This window comes from Trichosurus vulpecula, chromosome 1, assembly GCF_011100635.1.
Source record: "Trichosurus vulpecula isolate mTriVul1 chromosome 1, mTriVul1.pri, whole genome shotgun sequence".
Taxonomy (NCBI): domain Eukaryota; kingdom Metazoa; phylum Chordata; class Mammalia; order Diprotodontia; family Phalangeridae; genus Trichosurus; species Trichosurus vulpecula.
In genome coordinates, this window is record NC_050573.1 from 549,157,857 (window position 1) to 549,184,026 (window position 26,170).

The 26,170-nt window shown below is 36.2% G+C and overlaps 2 protein-coding genes across 2 annotated transcripts in view; both read left to right on the top strand.

The window, feature by feature from the left end:
• LOC118834192 (ATP-binding cassette sub-family A member 3-like) overlaps positions 1 to 26,170 on the top strand; it is a 351,631-nt gene that overhangs the window by 19,802 nt on the left and 305,659 nt on the right. The window lies entirely within an intron of this gene.
• Positions 1,842 to 9,349, top strand: LOC118828027 (tropomyosin alpha-4 chain-like). Its single transcript, XM_036734416.1, is given in 3 exon segments — positions 1,842 to 1,980; positions 8,464 to 8,795; positions 8,798 to 9,349. Coding segments are annotated over 3 exon segments (1,023 nt in total).

A 26,170-nucleotide genomic window follows, 5' to 3' on the forward strand; every position in this document is an offset into this window, starting at 1 on the left:
CCACTGACTTACTTTTCCATTTCCTTCTCTGATGTTTTTTTAACCTAATTCTTCAGCATGCTTCTTTTCTTTTCAGTTTGGTATACCTGACTCTTTGCCAGTTCCTGTCTTCTGTAATGTCTTTCTAAATGATCTCTTATTGTCCATCCAAGGTTGTATCAGGATATTACCTTGTTATTGATTCAGTATTGGTCATTATTGAGATCAAACAGAATGGAAGAACTAGAAGAAAGCATTATCCAGGAGGAGGTTATCAATAGTGTCAAAGGTTGCAGAGAGGTCAAAAAAAAGAAGATTGAGAAATGAACTTTAGATTTGGCAATCAAGAAGTTATTGGTGACTTTGGAGAGAGCAGTTTTAGTTGAATTATAAGGTAGAACGCTAGATGGTGGAGGGTTTAGAATCAAGTGAACTAAAAAGTAGACACAATGAATATAGATGGATTTCTCAAGGAGTTTAGGCACAAAAGGGAGGGGAGATACAGGACTTTTGCCAGTAGGCATGGTCAAATCAAGTGAGAGTTTTTTTTAAGGATGGAAGAGACATGTATGTTTGTAGGCAGTAGAAAGGTAGATAGGGAAACATTGAAGATCACTGAAAGACTGGAGAAGATAGAGAAGACAGTTTAATGAAGAAGGCAGGATAGCATTGGGATCAAGTGTCAACGTAGAGGGGTTTGCCTTGGCAAAAAGAAGGACCACATCTTCACGTGAGACAGAGGTGAAGAAGATAGTTGGGGGAGATATCTGTGTTGTGTGAGACAAAGAGGAGGGGATAAATGGAAGCTCTTAGTGAATGGTTTCAATTTTCAGTGAATTATGAATTTGGGTCATAAGTTTAGAAATGTGGTAGCAGTGGGTACTATGGGAAGCTTAAAGGGATGAAGCAGATTGGAATAACTACTGTGTTGACTGGGACAGTGAATTGATTAGAGAGATATAAAAGGATTGCCATCAGGGCCAGATGGAGGTTATTTAACAAATATGTGGCAAGTCTAGTAAGAACAGTTACATGATTTTCTTCAGCTCCATTCCATTCAGCAGCAAGTAAATAGAAATGAAAGCAGAAGATGATGGGAGTAATTCAAGGTTGAGGTTGGCAGGTTACGGTAAGTGATAGGCCAAAGGAGCCAAGGAGCTGTAGTATTTAGTATAGAGTTGAATTGATTCACGAAAATGCAGAAATATAGAAGGGAGGAAAGTGTAGCCAGTGCAGTGGTGATGGCCTAGGGGAAAAAGCTGAAGAGTGGAGGAATAAGAGGTCAATGAGGGTGAAAAACAGGAATAGGGGCTGTGAGACATAGGAAAAGATAGAATAATAGAAAGTTATTATCAGATATGAGAATTTCAGAGTTCAAGAACACGGAAGAACATTTATGGGTGATCTTATGATTAGGGTGTGATCATCTCTGTTTATAGCTAAGGTGGAGTGAAGGAAAGGAATGGAATGTGAATAAATTGAGGAACTGGGAAATTAGGGTACTTAAGTATCAATATATGTGTATCTATTTTTAATTCTCCTAGTATAGGAAAAGAGTTGGAGTAGAAAGAAAGGCTAAGAAAAGAATCAAACTCATTGAGGAAGGAAAAAGGTTATCCTTAGGATTAGTAGATAACATCTGCCATAATCTTTATTGAGTGAAAGTTGGATTGAGTGAGCCTTGAAGGAGGAGAAGTTAGTGAGTGATGGTTATAGAGGGAGAGACTGCAAGTGACAATAAGAATATCCCAACATCCCTATGAGTGAGTCAGGGGATATGAGTGAAAGTGCAGCCAATACTCAGAAGAGTGGCCAGGTATATATTCCATTGGAGAGAACTGGGTCTTATTGAAAACTGAAAGATGGAGGAAGTGAGAAAAGAAAAGATTTTAGATACAAGCAAGTTGGTTAATTATGGATCAGACATTCCACAGAGCCCGGTGGAGATGCTGGGTAAATCTAGAGTGGGACATTTGGCTGGAGAGGAGTATGGGAATGGGAGTAAGGGAACATGCAGGACAGTTTACTGGGATGGGAAGAAAATGAGGGGGTGGGAATATCCTAACAATTTAAGTAATTAATCCAGGCAGAGAATCAGTTGCTGAAGACAGAGAGATAGTCAACATTTATTAAGTGCTTTGCTTACTATGTGCCAGGGATTGTGTTAAGTACTGGGGTTATAAAGAAATTCAAAAGATGATCCTTTCTCTCAAGGAGCTCACAGTCTTAATGGAGGAGACAACATGGAAACAACTATATACAAATAAACCACATACAGGATAAATTAGAAATAACAGGGAAGCCACTAGAATTAAGAAGAACTGAGAAAATCTTCCTATAAAAGGTGAGATTTTAGCTAGGGTTTGAAGGAAACCAGGAGGTAGAGATGAAGAAGGAGAGCATTCCAGACAAGAAGGACAGCCAATGAAAATGTCCAGTTGGAAGATGCAGTTTGTTTCCTGAGGAATAGCAAGAAGGCCAGTGTCACTAGATTATACAGTACATGGGAGAGGGAGGGATTGGTGTAAGGGGAGATTAGAGTATGAAGGGCCTTGAATGCCAAACATTATTTTACATTTGATCTTGGAAGTAACAGAGAGCTACAGAAGCTTTTTGAGTAGATGGGTGACATGATCAGATCTGCACTTTAGGAAGATCATTTTGATAGTTGAGTGGGGATGGAATGAAAGACTATCACAGGAAGACTAATCAGTAGGCTATTGAAGTTGTCCAGGTACAACATGATAAAGGTCTATATCCTCTCACAGTAGAGAAAAGGGGTATATGAAAGTGAAGATATTAAAAAGATAAAATTGACAGGTTTTGACAACAGATTAGATATGGGGGTGGAGTGAGACTGAGGAGTTGAGGGTAAGACCTAGGTTGAAGATGATGGTCCCCTTAACAGTGATAGGGAAGTCAACAAGGGGGATAGTTTGGGGTAAAATACAATGAGTTCAGTTTTGGGTGTGTTGAGCTTAAGACATCTATGAGACAGTAATAATCTAATTGAGAGGTGAAGAAGGCCTTACCTAAAGTGGTAGGTAGCTGTGTGAGTGGAGAGAAGGGGTCAGATGTGAGAGATGTTTTGACAGTAGAATTGGAAAGATTTGGCAACTCAATGGATATGTGGGTTGAGGGAAACTTAAGAGTTCAGGATAATTTCAAGATTATGAACCCAAAGCCTTTGGAAGGATGGTGGTGCCTCTAAGAAAAATAGAGAAGTTTGGGAGGGGATGGATGAAGGGAAAAGATGAGCTCACTTTTAGACATGTTAAGTTTAAGAAGTATCTGATAATAGGCAATTGGTGATATGGAAGTTCAAGGAGACTGGAGCTGGATTTATAGGAATATGACTAAACAGGATAGAGATGGTAGTTAAATCCATGAGACCTGATGATATTACCAAGAGAAAGAGTGTAGAGGGAGAAGAGAAGATGACCTAGGATACAACCTTTGAGGAACATCAACAGTTAAGGGGATACTAAGTGAATAAGGAGACAGCCAAGAAGTCTGAGAAGGAGCTGTCCATCAAACTGGAGAACTGTGAATGAGAATAATATCATAAAAAGCCAGAGAGAAGAGAGTATATAGGAGGAGAAGATGGTCAGTAATGTGAAATGCAGCAGATAGATCCAAGATGCATGAGGACTGAGAGAAGACTGTAATTTGGCAAGTAAGAGATGACTGGTAATTTTGGAGAGAGAATTTTCAGTTAAATGATAAAGTCAGCTAATGGTAAAGTGTTGAGGACTGACTGTAATAATGGAAGCAGTGAGAGTAGATGACTTTTTGTTTATTTCTTTTCTTTTTTTGTTAATTTTTTTTCAGTCAATGAAAACCTGCTTTCTTTTCCTCCCTTCTCCCTAACTGAGAAAAGCAAGAAAAACAAAACCCCTGTTACAGATATGTGTAGTTGAACAAAACAAATCACTCCATTGGCCATATTTTTTTTAAAAAAAAGTCTGAATCTGCACTCCATCACCTCTTTATCCAGAAGAAGTTAACATGTTTTGTCATAAGTTCTCTAGAGTAGTGATTGGATATTGATCAGAGTTCCTAAGTCTTTCAAAGCCATTTATCTTTACAATTTTGTTGTTGTTATTCTATAAGTTATCCTTCTGGTTTTGCTCACTAAATTCATCATCAATTCACACAAGTCTTCCTCTGTTTCTCTGAAATGGTTCCCTTCATTTCTTATAGCATAATAATATTCCTTTATGTTTATATACTGTAATTTGTTCAGCTATTCAACAATTGATGGGCACCCTCTCAATTTCCAGTTCTTTGCCACCACAAAAAGATCTGCCATAAATATTTTTGTATATATAGGTCCTTTTTTCTTTTTCTTTGACCTTTATTGGATATAAACCTGGTACAATAGTGGTATTTCCAGGTCAAAGGATGTATCCAGTTTGAATTTCGGTCCATATTGCTTTCTACAATAACTAGAACTGTTCACATTGCCACCAAACAGTGCTTTTTTTTCTCCTAGAACCCTTCCAGCATCTGTCATTTTCCTTTTTTGTCAACTTTGCAAATCTGATGGGGGTAAGGTGGAACCTCATACTTGGTTTAATTTGCATCTCTCTAATTATTATTAGAGCATTTTTTTGTCATGGATATTCATACTTTGGATTTCTTCCTTAGAAAACTCTTCATATCCTTTGATCATTTATCAGTTGATGAATGGCTCTTATTCTTATAAATTTGACCTAGTTCCAGTTAGATTGATAGATAGATAGATGGATATACATAGCTATAGACATAGGTACATACCTAAGAAATGAAATAATTATCAGAGGTAATTGCTATAGAGATTCCCGCCCCCCATTTACCTGCTTCTTTTTGAACTTTGGCAGCTTTGCTCCGCTTTGTGCAGAAAATTTATAAGCATTGCCTATTTTACTTTCTCTGGCCCTCTCGCTCCCTTGATTGGTCATGAATTCTTTCCCTATCCATCATTCAGGCAGGTAATTTCTTCTATGTTCTTTACTTATGTTACGCTTTATATTTAAGTCATGTGCCCATTAGGAGATTATCTTAGCACATAGTGGGAGGTATAGGTCTATACCTAGTTTCTACCGAATTGCTCTCCAATTTTTCCAATAGTTTTTATTGAATACCGATTTTTTTAACACACTAATTGAGATTTTTGGACTTATTAGACCCCGTTATTACCATCATTAGATAATGTTATCATTTACTTCTGCATCTTTTGTGCCTAATCTGTTCCACCTCTCTGTTTCTTGCTCAGGACCAAATTATTTTGATGATTACAGCTTTGTAATATTGCTTGAGATCTAATATTTCTTGGCTCCCTTCCTTCCCACTTTTTTATTCATTCCCTTGAGATTCTTGACCTTTTGTTCCTCCAGATGAATTTTGTTATTATTTTTCTAGTTCTATAAAGAAAACCTTTGGTAGTTTGACTGATATGACACAGAATAAGTTAATTTAGTTAGGTAATATTGTCATTCTTACTATTTTTGTTTGGCCTATACATTTGTAATTAGTATTTCTCCATTTATTTAGATCCGTATTTGTGTAAAGAGTGTTTATAGTTATATTTATGAAGTTCCTATATTGTGTGTCTGCCAAGTATCTTATTCAGTTTTATGGTTGCTAATATACATAAATGTTGACGATTTGTACAGGTTTGTTTTATGAAAGTTTGCTGGAGCTGTTACTTATTTCAGTTCGTTTTTTCAGTTGACACTAATGCTAAAAGTAAACCATTTTATCTAACAAAATGTAATAATTTTGTTTCCTCCTTGCCTGTGCTTAGTTCTTTAATTTCTTGATACTACGACTAGCATTTCTAGTACTATATTGAATAATAATGGTGATAACAGCCAACCTTGCTTTAGTCTTGATCTTACTGTAAAGGCCTCTAGCTTGTCACCATTGTAGATTGATTTTGGCTCTCAGTTTTAGATAGATACTACTTTATATTAAGGAAATATTGATTAGGGGTATTGATTTTCTTTCTCTGTTTTGACTCTCAGATTTTTGTGTCATAGAAGGGATTTAGTAGGATCATTTTATAGTGTTTGAGTTCATTATTCTTTAAATGTTTAGTAGAATTAACTTGTAAATCCATCTGGTACATGTATGCTTAGTATTGGTATTAATCATTATCTATGGTACCTTTCAGAAAAATTCAGTTATCTTTATCTTTTAAAATTAGGTATATTTTTACTATTTCTTTGTCTCAGATCATGGTTACTATCCATGCTGTTTTTATTTTAATTGTCATAATGGATTTTGCTCCAGCCCCTTATTTTAACTCTGTACGTACTTTTCAGTTGCAAGCATATTTCGTGTAAGTGACATATGGTTGGATTCTGTTTTCTTATCAATTCTGCTATCCTCTTCTGTTTTGGGGGCAAATTTATTCCATTCACAGTTACAGTTTTTAAATATGTATTTCCATACATTCTGTTCTCTTATGCTTTTCTTTCTCTTTGTTTCTGCCCTTTCTTTAAAATTTTGTTTTGCTTGCTTTTAGTTCCTTTTATCTGCCTTCCCTCTTCTTCCTCCCATTTTTTAAACTCCTTTCCCTCCTCTTTCCCTGTTGATTGAAATTTATCTCTGTATGCAACTGTGTATGAATGTGTATTCTTTTTTCCTCTGACAAATTCAGAGGAGAGTGAGATTCAAGTATTGTCTGCTACCTTCGTATCCTACTCCTTGTGGTATGAACTTCTAATTGTATACCTTCTTAATGTGAGATAATTTTTCTCGTTCTTCCTGTCCCTTTTCCCCAATCCAAATTCACTTCTCTTCCTTTCCTTTTGCATTCTTCTTTTAAGATTATTAAAACCTAACAGAATAACTCCCAGACCTGTGTAATTAGACTCTGTTGCCCCTGATAATGATAGACTTATGAGGGTATGTATCCCTTCATAACTCCCGGTATAAGAGTCTAAACAGTTGAACCCTATTTGGTTCCTTAGCATCGTTTATTAATGTTTACATTTGTTTGTTTTTCTTTACTCTTGTCTTTATACTTCAAAGTTTCTAAGTAGCTCTGGTCTTTTCATCAGGAATGATTAGAAGTCCTTTATTTTCTTAGAGGTCCATATTATGCTCTATTTTGTTGGTTAAGTTATTCTTGGTTTTAAGCCTATATTCTTTGCCTTCTGGAATATGATATTCGAACCTTTCCATTCCTTTGTGGTGATAACTGTTAAATCATGTGTGATCTTTACTGTGACTCCTTGGTACTTGAATTCTGCAATTTCATTCTTCTACCCTACTTCCTGACTTTGGATATGATGATGCTGCCCCAGCAATTCATGGTACAATGAACAGCTTGGTCCTCTTCTGGTCACTGGGCACTGGAATGCTCTGTGAGGTAAACACCTGGCCAAACACCATCCTCAGACTTCTGTGTCTCTTGATGCCAACCTGTGCTGGAAAAATGATTGACTGATTTCCCCCCCCCCCCATTTACTGATCAGGATTTAATTTGATGTGTTTTCTAGGTCTTTGTGCAGGGGGTTTGGTGGATGAGCTAGACTATAGTTCTTCCTCTTACTATGCCATTGTGATTCTTTTTTGCATCAGTAGTCAATAAGGATTTTAGTCTATAGGTTTATTTCTGTGTTTTAATTCTCCCTGAATTAGTTGTCAGGACTATATTTGAATCATAGAAGGAATTTGGTAAGATTCCTATTTTTTCCTGTTTCAGCAAATCAGTTTATATACTCTTGGAACTAATTTTTCTTTGAATGTTTGAAAGAGTAAATTTATAAATCTACCTTGGTTCTAGACATTTTACTTTGGAAATTCATATGTGGGCTTGTTCCAATTCTTTTTCTAGGCTTGGGTTATTTTAATTATGCCATTCTTACTCTGTTATAGTTGAGTATTCTATATTTTTGTTAATATATGTCTATTCATCAGTTTTATTGATACATTGTTAGCCAAAATGGTTTATAAATAAGTTTCTTTATTAGTTGTTATTTCTCCTTTTTAATTTTTGATACTACTAACTTGATTTTCTTCTTTTAAAAAAATCAGGTTGGCTAATTGCTTATCTCACTGCCTTTTTACAAATATATTTAACTTTTAATTATTTATTCTAAGGGAATAGTTAAAACATTAGTAGTCAAAATTGTAGATATATTTTAAATGTCTTGAATAAGTTTCCCCTAACCCAAGATATAAACTTTTAAGAAGAAAAAATTTGATTGATATACATTTGAATTCCTCTCCTTTCTATAACATCTTCTGGTAGATTTTGTTTTTAAGTAGGGTAGGGGACTAATGGCTAAATAAATGAGAAGAAAAGAGAATGCCTTAGAAAGTTTGCATAAATAATTAAAAGCGATTTGCAACTGGGTTCCAAAGAGTTTCACTGCCTTAAAGCAAATAAACAGCTCCTTATTTCATTTAATAATTCACTGATTCTTAAAAATTGCACTTTTGTTCATCTCTTTTTTGATTTTAGAATTTCTATTTTGGTGTTTAACTTAGTTTTTAAAAATGAGTTTCCTAGGGAAGGGAGGTGCGGTGGGGGGGGCCTCCGGGACCAGGGCGGCAGCTTCTCTCTCCAGTGCAGACCAGCGACATCAGTCCTGCCAGCCTCAGCGCTCCCAGGCCGTCCTGCCCCGTGCCCGGAGTCCCCTAGTCTTGCCTGCCTCAACTCCCTGGAGGCGGTGAAAAGGAAAATGCAAGTGCTGCAGCAGCAGGCGGATGAGGCGGAGGACCGAGCCCAGAGCCTGCAGCGGAAGCCAGACTGCGAGCGGGAGAAAGCTGAAGGAGATGTGACGGCTCTGAATCAACGGATCCATCTAGTTGAGAGAAATAGTTGGACAGGGCCCAAGAATGGCTGGCCACAGCCCTGCAGAAACTGGAGGACGTGGAAAAGGCCACTGATGAGAGTGAGAGAGGAATGAAGGTGACTGAGAACCGGGCAATGAAGGATGAAGAGAAAATGGAAATTCAGGGGATGCAGTTGAAGGAAGCCAAGCATATCGCAGAGGAGGCTGATCACAAATATGAGGAGGTAGCCCGTAAGTTGGTCATACTTGAAGGTGAGCTGGAGCGAGCAGAAGAGCGCTCAGAGCTTAAGTGTGGCGATCTGGAAGAGGAACTGAAGAGTGTCACCAACAACCTGAAATCCTTGGAGGCTTCATCTGAGAAGTATTCTGAAAAAGAAGATAAGTATGAAGAAGAAATCAAGCTTCTGTCTGACAAACTTGAAGAGGCCGAGACCCAGGCTGAGTTTGCAGAAAGAACTGTTGCAAAACTGGAAAAAACCATTGATGACCTGGAAGAAAAACTTGCCCAGGCCAAAGAAGAGAACGTGAGCTTACATCAGACATTGAATCAGACATTAAATGAACTTAACTGTATATGAATCAAAAAAGAATTTTGTTTGCCAGAAACTCAAGAACTCCATGTTGTCCCTTTCCCTTGTAAGAAGTTTCTTCTATTACTGCATCCTTTCTTTACTGGAAATGTCAATCAAATTATGAATACCTGACCATTATTTGTTATCAGAGAGGCTTTGAGCACCAGTTAAATCCAGTTCCTCCTTCCAAACAGCACACTAAAGCTTCTAGTTGAATTTTATCCTTAAATTGAATTTTTTTAAAATTTAATTTATTTAATACATTTAGTTTTCAGCATTGATTTTCACAAGTTTGAATTACAAATTTTCTCCCCATTTCTACCCTCCCCCCCACTCCAAGATGGCGTATATTCTGCTTGCCCTGTTCCCCAGTCAGCCCTCCCTTCTGTCACCCCACTCCCCTCCCATCCCCTTTTCCTTTCCTTTCTTGTAGGGCAAGATAAATTTCTACGCCCCATTGCCTGTGTATCTTATTTTCTAGTGGCATGCAAAAACTTATTTTTTGGTTTTTGAACATGTGTTTTTAAAACTTTGAGTTCCAAATTCTCTCCCCTCTTCTCTTCCCACCCATCCTCCCTAAGAAGTCAAGCAATTCAACATAGGCCACATGCGTATCATTATGTATAACCCTTCCACAATACTCATGTTGTGAAAGACTAACTATATTTTGCTCCTTCCTAACCTATCCCCCTTTATCCAGTTTTCTCCCTTGACCCTTTCCGTTTTTGAAAGTGTTTGTTTTTGATTACCTCCTCACCCATCTGCCCTCTCTTTTATCACCCCCCTTTTTTATCTTCTTCCTCCTTCTTTCCTGTGGAGTAAGATACTCAATTGAGTGTGTATGGTATTCCCTCCTCAGGTCAAATCTGATGAGAGCAAGATTCACTCATTCCCCCTCACCTGCCTTCTCTTCTCTTCCTACAGAACTGCTTTTTCTTGCCACTTTTATGCAAGATAATTTACCCCATTCCATCTCTCCCTTTCTCCCTCTCTCAATATATTCCTCTCTCATCCCTTAATATGATTTTATTTCTTTTAGATATCTTCCCTTCATCTTCAACTCACCCTGTGCCCTCTCTCTCTCTCTCTCTCTCTCTCTCTCTCTCTCTCTCTCTCTATATATATATATATATATATATATATATATATATATATATATATATGTATACATATATACGCACACACATACATTCATATTCCCTTCAGCTACCCTAATACTGAGGTCTTATGAATCATACACATCATCTTTCCATGTAGGAATGTAAACAAAACAGTTCAACTTTAGTAAGTCCCTTGCAATTTCTTTTTCTTGTTCTTTTTCTTGGTTACCTTTTATGTTGGTAATCAAAATGGGCTCCTTAGCACTTAGTTCAACAAGTGCCCTTGAAAAGTTTGGCCTTTGTTTCCTTTGATTAATTCAGTGTCTTTGATTGAGTCTTACTAGGTGCTAAGCCCCAGGCCCAAACCCCTATTTGGTGTAAAACCTTAGTGTGAATTGGCAACTAAGGTGGGGTCCAAGGTAGGGCTAACTCCAGGGAGGGCCTAGTTTACATGTCTGGGAGAGCAGAGGCTTTTAGACCATATGGATTTAAGTCCGCCTCTTTGTGACGATTCTAGGTCACGTGGGTGAGTCACATGTGTGACTCACACCTGACTCTGAAAAAGATATAAAAACCAGGGGTTGGCTGTTTGTTCTTTGGAGCTCTCTTACTCACAGCAGTGGTGGCTCGCGTGTCTCTGGGCCAGCCCTTGTTCTGAGCTCCTGGGCTGAACCTAGATCTTGGTAACTATGAATTGTATTGGGTCTGTCTGTTGATGTTTGTAATTTGTTTGTATTTTGTTCTGAAGTTCAGGGTGCTGGATTTTTCCCTTGAACTAAGTGAATGCTGTCTGTGTGCTGGATTAAAGTAAACTTGTCAACCCCTTTAACCTTGCTTTCCTTATTAAAGCAGATCAAAAGAACCTCTGCTTTCCCAGCGTGCCGGCAGCTTTCTGGGTGCTGGCTGTGGGTGGATCTTACACCCCCACAGAAGCTGCTAGCTGGATTGTTGAAACACCTTTTCATGCTTCTCTTGATTCTTGTGTTTGAAAGTCAGATTTTCTATTCAGCTCTGGTCTTCTCACTGAGAAAACTTGAAAGTCCTCTATTTTATGGAAAATCCGTATTTTGCCTTGGAACATGATACTCAGTTTTGTTGGGTAGGTGATTCTTGATTTTTTATGTGAAGCTGAACGAAACCAGTGCTTTTCATTTAGATCTTTACCTAATGTATCATATGTAATAGTATCACCTTTTTCTAGCTTTTGGTCAAATAAATTTTTACAGAAACTAAAAAAAATGAGTTTCCTAGGTTTTTTTTCAGTTTATATGCCTAATTTATTAATCTCTTCATTCTCTTTTTTGTTGATGAACATGTTTGGAGATATAAATTCCCTCTGCAGATTTGCTTTGACCACATCCCCAAAATTTTGGCATGTTGTCTCATTGTAATTATGTTTAGTAAAATTACCTATTGTTTCTATAATTTTTTCTTAGACCTACTATTTCTTTAGAACTAAGTTACTGAGTCTTTTTAATTTTGTTTTATTATATATTTATACTGTTAAATATCTCACAATTGCATTTTATCTTTTAAATTTTTATATTTTATTTTTTACAATGACATGTAAAAGCAATTTTTAACCTTTTTAAAAAAATTGAGTTCCAAATTCTCTCCCCCCCTCACTGAGAAGGCAAGTAGCTTGATATCAATTATACATGTACAGTTATGCAAAACTAGCCATATTTCCATATTAGTCATGTTGCAAAACAGACCAAAGAGAGAAAAGTAAAGAAGGTTTTAGAGAAGCATGCTTCAATCAGCATTCAGACCCTATGAGTTCTTTCTCTGGAGGTAGATAGCATTTTTCATAAGTCCTTTGGAATTCTGTTGGGTTTATATTGCTGAGAATAGCGAAGACGTTCACAGTTGATCATCTTATGATATTGCTGTCATTGTTCACAATGTTCTCCTGCTTCTGCTTATGTAATTTTGCAGCAGTTCATGTAAATCTTTCCAGGTTTTCCCAAAAGCATCCTGCTCATCATTTCTTATAGCACAGTAGTATTCCATCACAATCATATGCCACAGCTTATTCAACCATTCCTCAGTTGACGAGTAGCCCCTCAATTTCCAGTTCTTTGTCACAACAAAATAAAAGCTGCTATAAATATTTTTTAACATATAGGTCTTTTTCATTTTTTTCTTTGTCTTTAGGATATGGATCTAGTAGTAGTATCACTGAGTCAAAGGGCATGCACAATTTTATTAAAGCCTTTTGAACGTAGTTCCAAATTGCTCTCTAGAATGGTTACATCAGTTTACGACTCCACAGACAGTACATTACTGTCCCAACTTTCCCATATCCCCTGCAACATGTGTCATTTTCCTTTTCTGTCATATTAGCCAGTCTGATAGGTATGAGGTGGTATGTCAGAGTTATTTTAGTTTGAAGTTCTCTAATCAATACTGATTTAGAGAATTTTTTCAGATGACTATAGAAGGCTTTAATTTCTTCATCTGAAAACTGCCTGTTCATGTCCTTTGAGCATTTATTAATTAGGGAATGACTCATATTTTTGAAGATTTGACTGAGTTCTCTATATATTTGAAAAATGAAAAAAGTGAAACTTGCTATAACTTTTTCCCTCTTTTTTCTGCTTTCCTTTGAATCTTGGCTGCATTGGTTTTGTTTGTGAAAATACCTTTTAATTTAATGTAATGAAAATGATCAGTTTTACTTCCTGTAATGCTATCTCTTGTTCAGTCTTAAATTCCTCCCTTATCCCTAGATCTGACAGGTAAAATATTCAATGTCCCCTAGGTTGTTTATGATATCACTCCTTATGTTTAAATAATATACCTATTTTGACTTATCTTGGTGTTCAGTGTGAGGTGTTGATCTATACCTAGTTTCTGCCAAACTGCTTTCCAGTTTTCCCAGAAAGTTTTGTCAAATAGTGAATTATCCCAAAAGCTTGGATCTTTGCATTTATCAAACACTAGGTAACTGTGGTCATTTACTACTGTGTATTGTGTACTTAATCTGTTTCACTGTTCCATCACTCTATTTCTTAGCCAGTACCAGATTGTTTTGATGATTACCACTTTGTAATGCAGTTTGAGATTTGGTATCAGTAGGCCACTTTCCTGCTTGCCTTGATATTCTTGACCTTTTGTTCCACCAGATGAATTGTGTTAATATTTTTCTAGCTCTATATAATAATGTTTGGTAGTTTTATTGATATAGCAATTAATAAGTGAATTAATTAAGATAGTATTGTCATTTTTATTGTATTGGCTTGGTGTACCCATGAGAAATTAATATTTCTCCACTTATTTAGAACTGACTTTATTTGTGTGAAAAGTGTTCATATAGTTCCTGGGTTCATATTGACAAGTTGACTGCTAAGTATTTTATATTGTCTCTAATTATTTTAAAAGGAAATTTTCTTTCTATCTCTTGATGCTGGACTTTGTTGACAACATATAGAAGTGCTGATGATTTATGTGGGTTTATTTTGCATCCTGCAACTTTGCTAAAGTTGTTCATTATTTCATGTAGTTTTTTAATTGATTCTCTACAGTTCTCTAAGTCATCATATCATCTGCAAAGAGCAATAGTTTTGTTTCCTCCTTGCCTATTCTAATTCCTTCAAATTATTTTTCTTCACTTATTGCTGTAGCTAAAATTTCTAGTACAATATTAAACAATAAAGGTGATAATTGGCATCCTTGCTTTACCCCTGATTTTATTGGGAAGGCGGCTAGCTTATCCCCATTACAGATAATGCTTGCTGATGGTTTTAGATAATTATTACTTATCATTTTCAAGAAATCTTCCTTTATTCTTATGTTCTCTAGTGTTTTTAATAGGAATAGTGTTTTATTGTTTCAAAGCCTTTTTTTGTATCTACTGAGATAATCATATGATTCCTGTTGGTTTTATTGACATGGTCAGTTACACTGATAGTTTTCCTAATGTTGAACCAACCCTACATTTCTGGTATAAATCCCACCTGGTTATAACATTCCACTGATCTAGCATTCAGTTTCATAGCCAATACGAGATAATTTTGATGATTATTACCATATGATATAGTTTGAGGTCTGGTATTGCTAGGCCCACCTTCCTTTGTCAGTTTTTTTTATTAATTCCCTTGATATTCTTGAACTCTATTCTTCCAGATGAATTTTGTTGTTACTTTTTCTAACTCTATCAAATAAATTTATGGTAGTTTTATTGGTGTGGCACTGAATAAGTAAATTAGTTTGGGCAGAATTGTCATTTTTATTATATTGGCTTGGTTTACCTATGAGCAATTGATATTTTTCCAGTTATTTAAATCTGTCTTTATTTGTGTGAAAAGTGTCTTGTAATTGTGTTCCTATAGTTCCTAGATTTGTCTTGGCAGGTAGACTCCCAAGTTTTTTATATCGTTTAGTTATTTTAACTGAAATTTTTCTTTCTATCTCTTGCTGCTGAGCTTTGTTAGTCATATAAAGAAATGCTGATGATTTATATGGGTTTACCTGATGTCCTACAACTTTGATAAAGTTGTTAATTATTTCAGGTGGTTTTTTTAGTTGATCTCTAGGGTTCTCTAAATATGCTGTCATATCATCTGCAAAGAGTAATAGTTTTATTTCCTCATTGCCTATTTCAATTCCTTCGATTTCTTTTTCTTCTTTTACTGCTATAACATTTTTAATACTATAATAATAGTGGTGATAATGGGCATCCTTGCTCCACCTCGATCTTATTGTTAAGGCTTCTACTAGTCCATTGATTCTTAAATGTTTTCTCTTTTATCTGTTTTCCAGGTAACTTGTTTTTGCTATGAGATACTTTACATTTTCTTCCATTTTTCAGCCTTTCAACTTTGTTTTAATATTTCTTGTTGCCTCATTCTCTCATTAGCTTCTGTCTAGTCTGAATTTTCAAAGCATTTGTTGCTTGAGCAAGGTTTTGTACCAGTTATGCCCTTTCTGATTCTTTCTTCCGTAACTCTTATTTATTTTCCTTTTTAATTCATGCTTTCATTCCACTTAAAATATATTTTAAAACTTTTTAAACTCTTGCTTCATCTCTTCCAGGAATTCTTGAGTTTGTGTCCAACCTGTTCTTCTTTGAGGCTTTGCTTGTACTTATTTTGGAATCATTCTCTTCTTAGTTTGTGTCTTAAGCCTCCCTGACATCATTATATGGTGGTTAATTTTTGTTTGCCCATACCTCCAGCCTACCTCCCGACCTCAGGCATGTTAGAACTAGGCTCAGCCATACATCTGTAGGTGATACCTGGGCTGGGCCTGTTACTGTTCTCTTGGGGTGTTGACTGTTTTGCTGTTCTATCTAGGATCTCAAGGAGAGGCTGGAGACTTGCAACCTTTCAGTGTTCCAAAAGGGGTCTAATCCAAAACAAAGTATGAATGCTGTGCACTTGGTCTTAATTATGCAAGTTTCTGACCTGGCTTTGAGTCTATGCAAGAGTGGAATGCTGATAGATACAGTCTTTATCAGACAGATGGAAAGCTCTGTTGATTCAAAGTGGCAGAACTAGAGACTTCATTTTGGTCTGGGTTTCTTTCCTGCCTTGGTTATTCTTCTACAGGCCCCCCAGATGCTGTAAATAATACCCTGCTTTGCAGCTCAGGTCTGAGCCATAACACTGCTGCTGTTGTTTGCTCCTGAACTTGCTTTCTTGGTATACTGCCCAGGGCCTTCCTATACACAGACCTCTTTTCACTGCATCCTGGATCTGTGACTCAGGACTGGGTAGCAAGTGATACTACGTGTTGCAGTGCCCCAGTATGGGCCTGGGTGTGCCCCAGCATAAGTCTGTGACCTCGTTTTGTAGTGGTGTACACATGCTTCCTGGACAATGGGATACTCTGCATACCACATGTCCCTGTCCCAACCCTGTCCCCCTTGTTTTTCTTCCTATGCCAACCTGGGCCAGGCAAAGGACTCACTCTGGTTTTTTCTGGATATATCCATTAGGATTTGGTGCATTTTAAAGATCTGTCTGGAGGAATTGTGGATGGGGCCTCATCTGCATTGCTAACATCTACTCTACCAATATTGGCTCAACCCTCCTCTGTTTAATTTTTAATCTTTTCTTCATTGGACTTTTATGGAATATAATTTTTATTCCATTGGAGTCAGAAGATGTGTTTAATATTTTTTCTGCATTTATTTCTGATTTTTTTATGTTTTTATATGTTGCATTTTGTAAAGGTGCCATGCACAGCTGAAAAATAGAAAATAATCACAAAAGGTTTATCAGTCTAATTTTTCAACAGTTTTACTTTGGTTCTTGAGTTCTTTTTTGTATATTTTTTGTTATATTTGTTTAGGTCCTAAAGGGATACAATGAAGTTCCTCAGTACCCTTTAATGCATTCAACTTTTCCTTTATTTAGATGCTATGCTATTTGAAGCATCTGTGTTAATTATTGATACCAATTTATGGTTTATGGTAACTTTCACTACAATGTAGTTTTCCTGTTTAGTCTGATTTAATCAAATGTATTTGTTGTTGCTTTGTCTAAGATTTTCATTGTTACTCCGATTTTTTTTAGTTTTTCTGAGGCATCGTAGATTTTGCTCTATCCATTTTATTTTAAATCTCTAAGAATCTTTATGTCTTAAGTGTGTTTCATGTAAACAACATGTTGTTGGATTCTGCTTTCATTTTTTTATATATTTTTTTATTTTTATTTTACCACACATGGTTCTACATAATTTTGAGTTCCAGATTTTCTCCCCTCCCTCCTCCCTCCCTCCCCAAGATGGCATGGAATCTCATATAACTACCATGTATAACTTCGCATTGAATTAATTTATACACTAGTCAAGTTGTGGAGAAGAATTATGACCAATGGAATGAATCATGAGAGAGAAGAGACAGAACCAAAAAAAAAACCCAAAAACAAAAACAAAAGAGAAGAAAAAAGGCGAGCATGTAGTGTGCCTCAACCTGCATTCAAACTTCACAGTTCTTTCTCTGGATGAAGATAGCATTCTCCATCGTGAGTCCCCTGGAGTTGTCCTTGCACCTTGCGTTGCTGAGAAGAGCGAAATCTGTCAGGGTTGGTCCTCACGGAATCCATATATCTGTGGTTGTGTACAGTGTTCTCCTGGCTCTGCTCTGCTCACTCAGCATTATGTCATGTAGGTTTTTCTAGGTTGTTACGAAGTCCGTATCATCCCCATTTCTTATGGCACAATAGTATTCCATTACCTTCATATACCACAGCTTGTTCAGCCATTCCCCAATTGATGGGCATCCCTTTGATTTCCAATTCTTGGCTACCACAAAGAGAGATGCTATAAATATCTTTGTACATATGGGTCCCTTTCCCTCTTGTGTGATTTCTTTGGGATACAACCCTAGAAGTGGTATTGCTGGGTCAAAGGGTATGAACATTCCTATGGCCCTTTGGGCATAGTTCCAAGTTGCTCTCCAAAATGGCTGGATCATCTCACAACTCCACCAGCAATGTAACAATGTTCCAATTTTCCCACATCCTCTCCAGCATTTATCATCCTTCTGCTTTGTTATTTTAGCCAATCTGACAGGAGAGACGTGGTATCTAAGAGTTGTTTTGATTTGCATTTCTCTAATCAGTAGTGATCCAGAGCAGTTTTTCATATGCCTATAGATAGCTTTAATTTCTTCCTCTGAAAACTGCCTGTTCATATCCTTTGACCATTTCTCAATTGGGAAATGGCTTGTATTCCTATATATTTGGCTCAGCTCCCTGTATATTTTAGAAATGAGGCATTTATCAGAGATACTAGTTGCAATGGTTTTCCCCCAATTTTCTGCTTCCCTCCTAATTTTTGTTGCATTAGCTTTTTTTGTACAAAAACCTTTCAATTTAACATAATCAAAATTATCCATTTTGCATTTTGTAATGCTCTCTATCTTTTGTTGGGTCATGAATTCTTTTCTTTTCCATTAATCTGATAAGTAAGCTATTCCTTGCTCTCCCAAATTACTTATAGTATCAGCCTTTACTCCTAGATCATGAACCCATTTTGACTTTATTCTGGTATATGGTGTAAGATATTGGTCTATGCCCAGTTTCTACCCTACCCTTTTCCAATTTTCCCAGCAGTTTTTGTGAAATAGTGAATTCTTGGCCCAGAAGCTGGCCTCTTTGGGTTTATCAAAGAGTAGATTGCTATAGTTGTTGACTTCTCCATCTTGTGTACCTATCTTATTCCACTGATCCACACTCCTGTTTCTTAGCCAGTACCAGGTAGTTTTGATGACTGCTGCTCTGTAGTACAGTTTAATATCTGGTATGGCTAGGCCACCTTCTCTAGCATTTCTTTTCATTAATACCCTAGATATTCTAGAGCTCTCGTTTTTCCAGATGAATTTTGTTATTATTTTGTCCAGCTCAGTAAAACAATTTTTTGGTAGTTCGATTGGTATGGCACTGAATAGATAGATTAATTTAGGTAAAATTGTCATTGTTATTATATTACCTCAGCCTAACCATGAGCAACTGATATTTTTCCATTTATTTAGATCTGACTTTATTCACGTGAAAAGTGTGTCATAGTTATGTTCATATAGTCCCTGGGTTTGTCTTGGCAAATAGACTCCCAAATATTTTATAGTATCTACAGTAACTTTGAATGGAATTTCTCTTTCTATCTCTTGCTGTTGGGCTTTGTCAGTAATGTATAGGAATGCTGAGGATTTATGTGGGTTTATTTTATATCCTGCAACTTTGCTAAAGTTGTTTATTATTTCAGGTAGTTTTTTACTTGATTCACTAGGATTCTCTAAATAAATCATCATATCATCTGCAAAAAGTGATAATTTAGTTTCTTCTTTTCCTATTCTAATTCCTTCAATTTCTTTTTCTTCTCTTATTGCTACAGCTAACATTTCTAGTACCAAATTGAGTAATAGGGGTGATAATGGACATCCTTGTTTCTTATTGGGAATGCATCTAGCTTATCCCCCTTACAAATAATGCTTGTCGATGTTTTTAGGTAGATGCTATTTATAATGTTAAGGAAAGTTCCATTTATTCCTATGCTTTCTAGTGTTTTTAATAGAAATGGGTGTTGTACTTTGTCAAAGGCTTTTTCTGCATCTATTGAGATGATCATATGGTTTCTGCTAGTTTTGTTGTTGATATGGTCAATTATGCTAGTAGTTTTCCTAATATTGAACCAGCCTTGTATTCCTGGAATAAATCCTACCTGGTCATAGTGGATTATTCTCGTGATGAGTTGCTGCAATCTTTTTGCTAATATTTTATTTAAAATTTTTGCATCAATATTCATTAGAGAAATTGGTCTATAATTTTCTTTCTCTGTTTTGACTCTACCTGGTTTGGGTATTAGTACCATATTTGTGTCATAAAAAGAATTTGAACCTAAGGTGCAAGGACAACTCCAGGGGACTCATGATGGAGAATGCTGTCTTCATCCAGAGAAAGAACTGTGAAGTTTGAATACAGATTGAGGCGCACTACATGCTCGCCTTTTTAGCTTCTCTTTTGTTTTTGTTTTTGGGTTGTTTTTTTCTGGTTCTGTTTCTTCTTTCTCATGATTCATTCCATTGGTCATAATTCTTCTCCACAACTTGACTAGTGTATAAATTAATTCAATGTGAAGGTATACGTGATAGTTATATGAGATTCCATGCCGTTTTGGGGAGGGAGGGGAGAAAATCTGGAACTCAAAATTGTGTAGAACCGTGTGTGGTAAACAAAAAATAAATAAATTTAAAAAAATGTTAAAAAAAAATAAAAAGAATTTGGTAGGACTCCTTCTTCACCTATTTTCTCAAATAGTCTACAAAGTATTGGAATTAGTTGTTCTTTAAATGTTTGATAGAATTCACATGTAAAACCATCTGGCCCTGGAGATTTTTTCCTAGGGAGTTCATTGATGGCATGCTCAATTTCTTTTTCTGAGATGGGGTTATTTAGAAATTTTACTTCCTTTTTTGTTAACCTGGGCAGTTTATGTTTTTGTAGATATTCATCCATATCTCTAAGGTTGTCAAATTTATGGGCATACAGTTGGGCAAAATTATTCCTAATTATTGTTTTGATTTTCTCTTCAGTAGTGGTGAACTCACCCTTTTCATTTTTGATACTGGTAATTTTATTTTCTTCTTTCTTTTTTTAATCATATTGGCCAAAAGTTTATCAATTTTATTGTTTTTTTCATAAAACCATCTCTTTGTTTTATTTATTAATTCAATAGTTTTCTTGGTTCCAATTTTGTTAATCTCTTCTTTGATTTTCAGTATTTCTAGTTTGGTATTTAATTGGGGGTTTTCAGTTTGCTCTTTTTCTAGCTTTTTCAGCTGTATGCCCAGATCATTGATCTCCTTTTCCCCTATTTTATTCATGTAAGCATTTAGGGATATAAAACTCCCCCTAAGAACTGCTTTTGCTGCATCCCATAAGTTTTGGTATGTTGTTTCATTATTGTCATTCTCTTGAATGAAGTTATTAATTGTTTCTCTGATTTGTTCTTTGGCCCACTCATTCTTTAGAATTAGATTATTTAGTTTCCAATTAGTTTTTAGCTTATTTTTACATGGTTCTTTATTAAAAATGATTCTTATTGCATCATGATCTGAAAAGGATACTTCGACTACTTCTGCCTTTCTGCACTGGATTGTGAGGTTTTTATGCCCTAGTACATGGTCAATTTTTGAGTATGTGCCATGTACTTTTGAGAAGAAAGTATATTCCTTTTTATCCCCATTCATTTTTCTCCAGAGGTCTATCATATCTGCCTTTTCTAAAATTCTGTTTGCCTCCTTATCTTTTTTCTTATTTATTTTGAGGTTAGATTTATCAAGTTCAGAAAGGGGGAGGTTGAGGTCTCCCAATATTATAGTTTTGCTGTCTATTTCTTCCTGTAATTCCCTTAACTTCTCCTCTAAGAATTTGTATGCCTTACCACTTGGTACATATATGTTAAGCAATGATATTGCTTCATTGTTTATGGTGCCTTTTAGCAGGATATAATGTCCTTCCTTATCTCTTTTAATTAAATTTATCTTTACTTTTGCTTTGTCTGAGATTATGATTGCCACACCTGCTTATTTTACTTTAGCTGAGGCACAGTATATTTTACTCCAGCCTTTTACCTTTACCCTATGTGTATCCCTCTGTTTCAACTGTGTTTCTTGTAAACAGCATATTGTAGGATTATGGTTTATAATCCATTCTGCTATCCACTTCTGTTTTATGAGATTGTTCATCCCCTTCACATTCAGAGTTATGATTTCTATCTGTGTCTTTTTCTCTATCCCAGTTCCCCCTGTTTATGCTTTTATTTCTCCCTTTCCCCTTCTCCTCCTCAACAAAATTTTGGTTTTGACCGCTGCCTTCCTCAGTTTACCCTCCCTCTTTATTCCCCTCCCTTATCTTACCATTTCCCACTTGCTACTTCTCCCCTCCCTTCCGACCACCCCCCTCCCTTTTCCCCTCCTTCCCCTTCTACTTCCCCTAGGACAAGTTAGATTTCTAAACTTATTGTGGTATGTTATTCCCTTCTTGAACTAGATCAGATGACAGTAAAGCTCAAATACTGCTCTTCTCCCTCCCTTCTTTCCCTCTACTATAATATGTTTTTGTGCCACTTCATTTGGTGTAATTTACCCTTTTCTACTACCTCCTTACCTCTTCTCTCATAGCCCTCCCTTTATATCTCTTACTTATATTTTATATCTTTATATCAGTTAATTTATACAGGCATTCTCAACCTATGTATATCCCTTTCAATTGTCATAATAGCTGTACCATTCTCAAGACTGACATATATATGTATATATATAAAACATACATAAGATGATATAATCCCACATAAAGATGCAAACAACCTGCCCTCATTGGTTAATAAGGTTTGTGGGGTTTTTCCCCCGGTTACCTTTTTATGTCTCTCTTGAGTTTTGTATTTGGAAATCAAATTTTCCATTGAGTTCTGGCCTTTTCATCAGGAAGGTCTGGAATTCCCTTATTTCATTGAATGTCCATCTCCTTGCCTGAAAAATTATGCTTAGTTTTGCTGGGTAGTTGATCCTTGGTTGTAGTCCCAGCTCCTTTGCCCTTCGGAACATCATATTCCAATTTCTCCTGTCTTTTAATGTGGAAGCTGAGAGATCCTGTGTGATCCTGACTGTAGTTCCATGATATGTGAATTGCTTCTTTTTGGCTGCTTGCAGTATTTTCCCCTTGAGTTTATAGTTCTGAAATTTGGCTATAATATTTCTTGGTGTTTTCAGTTTGGGATCTCTTTCAGGGGGTTATCGGTGAATTCTTTCAATGACTATTTTGCCCTCAGGTTCTAGGACAGTTGTCTTTGATAATTTCTTCAAAGATACTGTCAAGGCTCCTTTTTTCATCGTGGATTTCTGGTAGACCAATAACTCTTAAATTGTCTCTCCTGGATCTATTTTCCAGGTCAGTTGTTTTCCCAATCAGGTATTTCACATTTTTTTCTATTTTTTCATTCTTAACGCTTTGCTTTACTACTTCTTGGTGCCTCATAGATTCATTAGCTTCCACTTGCTCAACTCTAATTTGTAATGAGTTAGTGTTTTCATTTTGCTTTTGAGTCTCCTTTTCCAATTGGTTGATTTTACCTCTCAGGGTGTCATTTTCTCTCTTTAGATTCTGAATCTCCATAGCCATTTCACCAATCTTATTCTTTAGGGACGTGATTTCATCAGTGGATTTTTTTTTCCATATTTTCTTTTAGCTCCCTAATTTGGTTTTTAAAATCCTCCTTTAGCTCTTCCAGCAATGCTTTTTGGGCTGGAGACCAGTTCACATTACCTTTTGAGGTATCAGACACATCTAATGTGTCATTACTGTCCTCTTCCATATTGGTATTTCGATCCTGTCTGCCTCCATAAAAAGAATCTATTGTCCTTTGTTTTCTTGTGTTCTTCATGTTTGTTGTTTTGCCTTTTCCTGGCTTTACAACAAATTTCTGTCTATGGGGCTCAGGGCTCTATGTCCCAGTTTTCTTATTCTGGGGATTGTGAATCTAGAATTATAGCCTTTAGTTTCCTGAGGTGTGGGGAAGGGGTCTAGCTCCCTGGCGTCTCACTCCCTATGGGTGCTCTCCAGCACTGGCAAGAGAGATGAAGTGTACTTAGCACCAAGGATTCTGTACTTGATGTAATCATCTTCTCTCTTATTCCAATTCTCTTTCCCTACTTCAGACCCCAATCACAGGTTCTTACCCATTCATTTCTTTTCTTTTATGTACCTCTTCATGATTAACCCTTCAGGCTTAGAGTTTGTTTTCCTTTTGACTGATTCCTCCCTTAATTTAGCCTCCCTCCTATTCCTTCCTCTTTTCTTTCCCCATTCCTTTTTCCCTGTTGATTTAAATGATCTAACCTCTTTTAACTGCATCAGAAGAAAGCAAAGTTTAAGTGTCACCCACCTGATCTTCTTCATATATTATCTTCTACTTGCCTACCCCAGTTATGTGAGTCCTCCTCTCTTATCCTTCCTTTCCCTTTAATCCATCTTGCATTCCTTTCTTCCCCTTTATTTCATTTTTAAGATTATCAACATAAAATAAAACATAACAAAATAATTCCCAGACCGTCTTATCTTATCAAACTCTATAACTCCTGATGACATCATATGTCATCATATAGGGGGACACATAATACTATAATTTGAATGTAAATACTTCATCATTGTTTAGTCCCTTCCTTTTACTTGCTTATGTTTACCATTTTCTGTTTCTTTTGAGTTTTGTGTTTGTATTTCAAAGATTCTACTCAGGTCTCATCTTTTCATCAGGAATGTTTGGGAGTCCTCTGTTTCATTAAAGGTCCATTTTGCCCCCTGTAAGATTTTTTCCAGTTTCACTAGGTGAGTTATTTGTGGTTATAAGCCTTTATCTTTTATGTTTTGGAATACTATATTCCATGTTCTCTGATCTTTTAATTGTTGTGAAATCCTGACTGTGACTCTTTGGTACATGAAATCTTTCTTTTCTTTGCAACAGCAAATACATTTGATTTGAAAGTACTGCTTACAATACTTTCTGTTTGATCTGAAAGCTCTTGATTTTGACTGTGAGGTTCCTAGGATTTTTCACTTTCAGATTTCTTCACTTTGTAACTTTAATTTTTTTTTTATTTGGGGCAGCTAGATGTCACAGTGAGTAGAATACTGGACCTGGAGTCAGGAGGACCTGAGTTCAAATGAGGCCTCAAACACTTGACACACTCCCTAGCTGTGTGACCTTGGGCAAGTCACTTAACCCCAATTGCCCTGCCTTTCTCCCTCAACAAAATTTTTTATTGATATCTTTTGTTTTTATATCACCTAAATTTCCCTTTAAGTATGTCTCCTCAATTTTCCTAGAAAACCATCCTGTATAGCAAAGAATATTTTTTATATATATACATAAACATATATATGTATATACATAAACATATATATATGTATGTATGTGTATATATATATATATATATATATATACACACACACATATTCCCTTCAACTACCCTAAAACTGAGGTCTCATGAATCATACACATCATCTTTCCATGTAGGAATGTCAACAAAACAGTTCAACTTTAGTAAGTCCCTTGCAATTTCTGTTTCTTGATTACCTTTTCATGCTTCTCTTGATTCTTGTGTTTGAAAGTCAAATTTTCTATTCAGTTCTGGTCTTTTCACTGAGAAACCTTGAAAGTCCTCTATTTTATTGAAAATCCATATTTTGCCTTGGAACATGATACTCAGTTTTGCTGGGTAGGTGATTCTAGGTTTTAATCCTAGCTCCATTGACCTCCGGAATATCGTATTCCAAGCCCTTCGATCTCTTAATGTAGAAGCTGCCAGATCTTGGGTTATTCTGATTGGGTTTCCACAATACTCAAATTGTTTCTTTCTGGCTGCTTGCATTATTTTCTCCTTGATCTGGGAGCTCTGGAATTTGGCAACAATATTCCTAGGAGATTTCTTTTTGGGATCTATTTGAGGAGGCGATCGATGGATTCTTTCAGTTTCTGTTTTGCCCTGTGGCTCTAGAATATCAGGGCAGTTCTCCTTGATAATTTCTTGAAAGATGGTATCTAGGCTCTTTTTTTGATCATGGCTTTCAGGTAGTCCAATAATTTTTAAATTATCTCTCCTGGATCTATTTTCCAGGTCAGTGGTTTTTCCAAGGAGATATTTCACATTGTCTTCCATTTTTTCATTCCTTTGGTTCTGTTTTATAATATCCTGATTTCTCATAAAGTCACTAGCTTCCACTTGCTCCAATCTAATTTTTAAAGTAGTATTTTCTTCAGTGGTCTTTTGGACCTCCTTTTCCATTTGGCTAATTCTGCCTTTCAAGGCATTCTTCTCCTCATTGGCTTTTTGGAGCTCTTTTGCCATTTGAGTTAGTCTGTTTTTTAAGGTGTTGTTTTCTTCAGTGTATTTTTCAGTATTTTTTTGGGTCTCCTTTAGCAAGTCATTGACTTGTTTTTCATGGTTTTCTTGCATCCTTCTCATTTCTCTTCCCAATTTTTCCTCTACTTCTCTAACTTGCTTTTCCAAATCCTTTTTGAGCTCTTCCATGGCCTGGGGCCAGCTCATGTTTTTCTTGGAAGCTTTTGTTGTAGGCTCTATGACTTTGTTGTCTTCTTTAGGCTCCATGTTTTGGTCTTCTTTGTCACCAAAGAAAGAATCCAAAGTCTGAGACTGAATCTGGGTGTGCTTTTGCTGCCCGGCCATATTCCCAGCCAACTACCTTGACCTTTGAGTTTTTCAGTG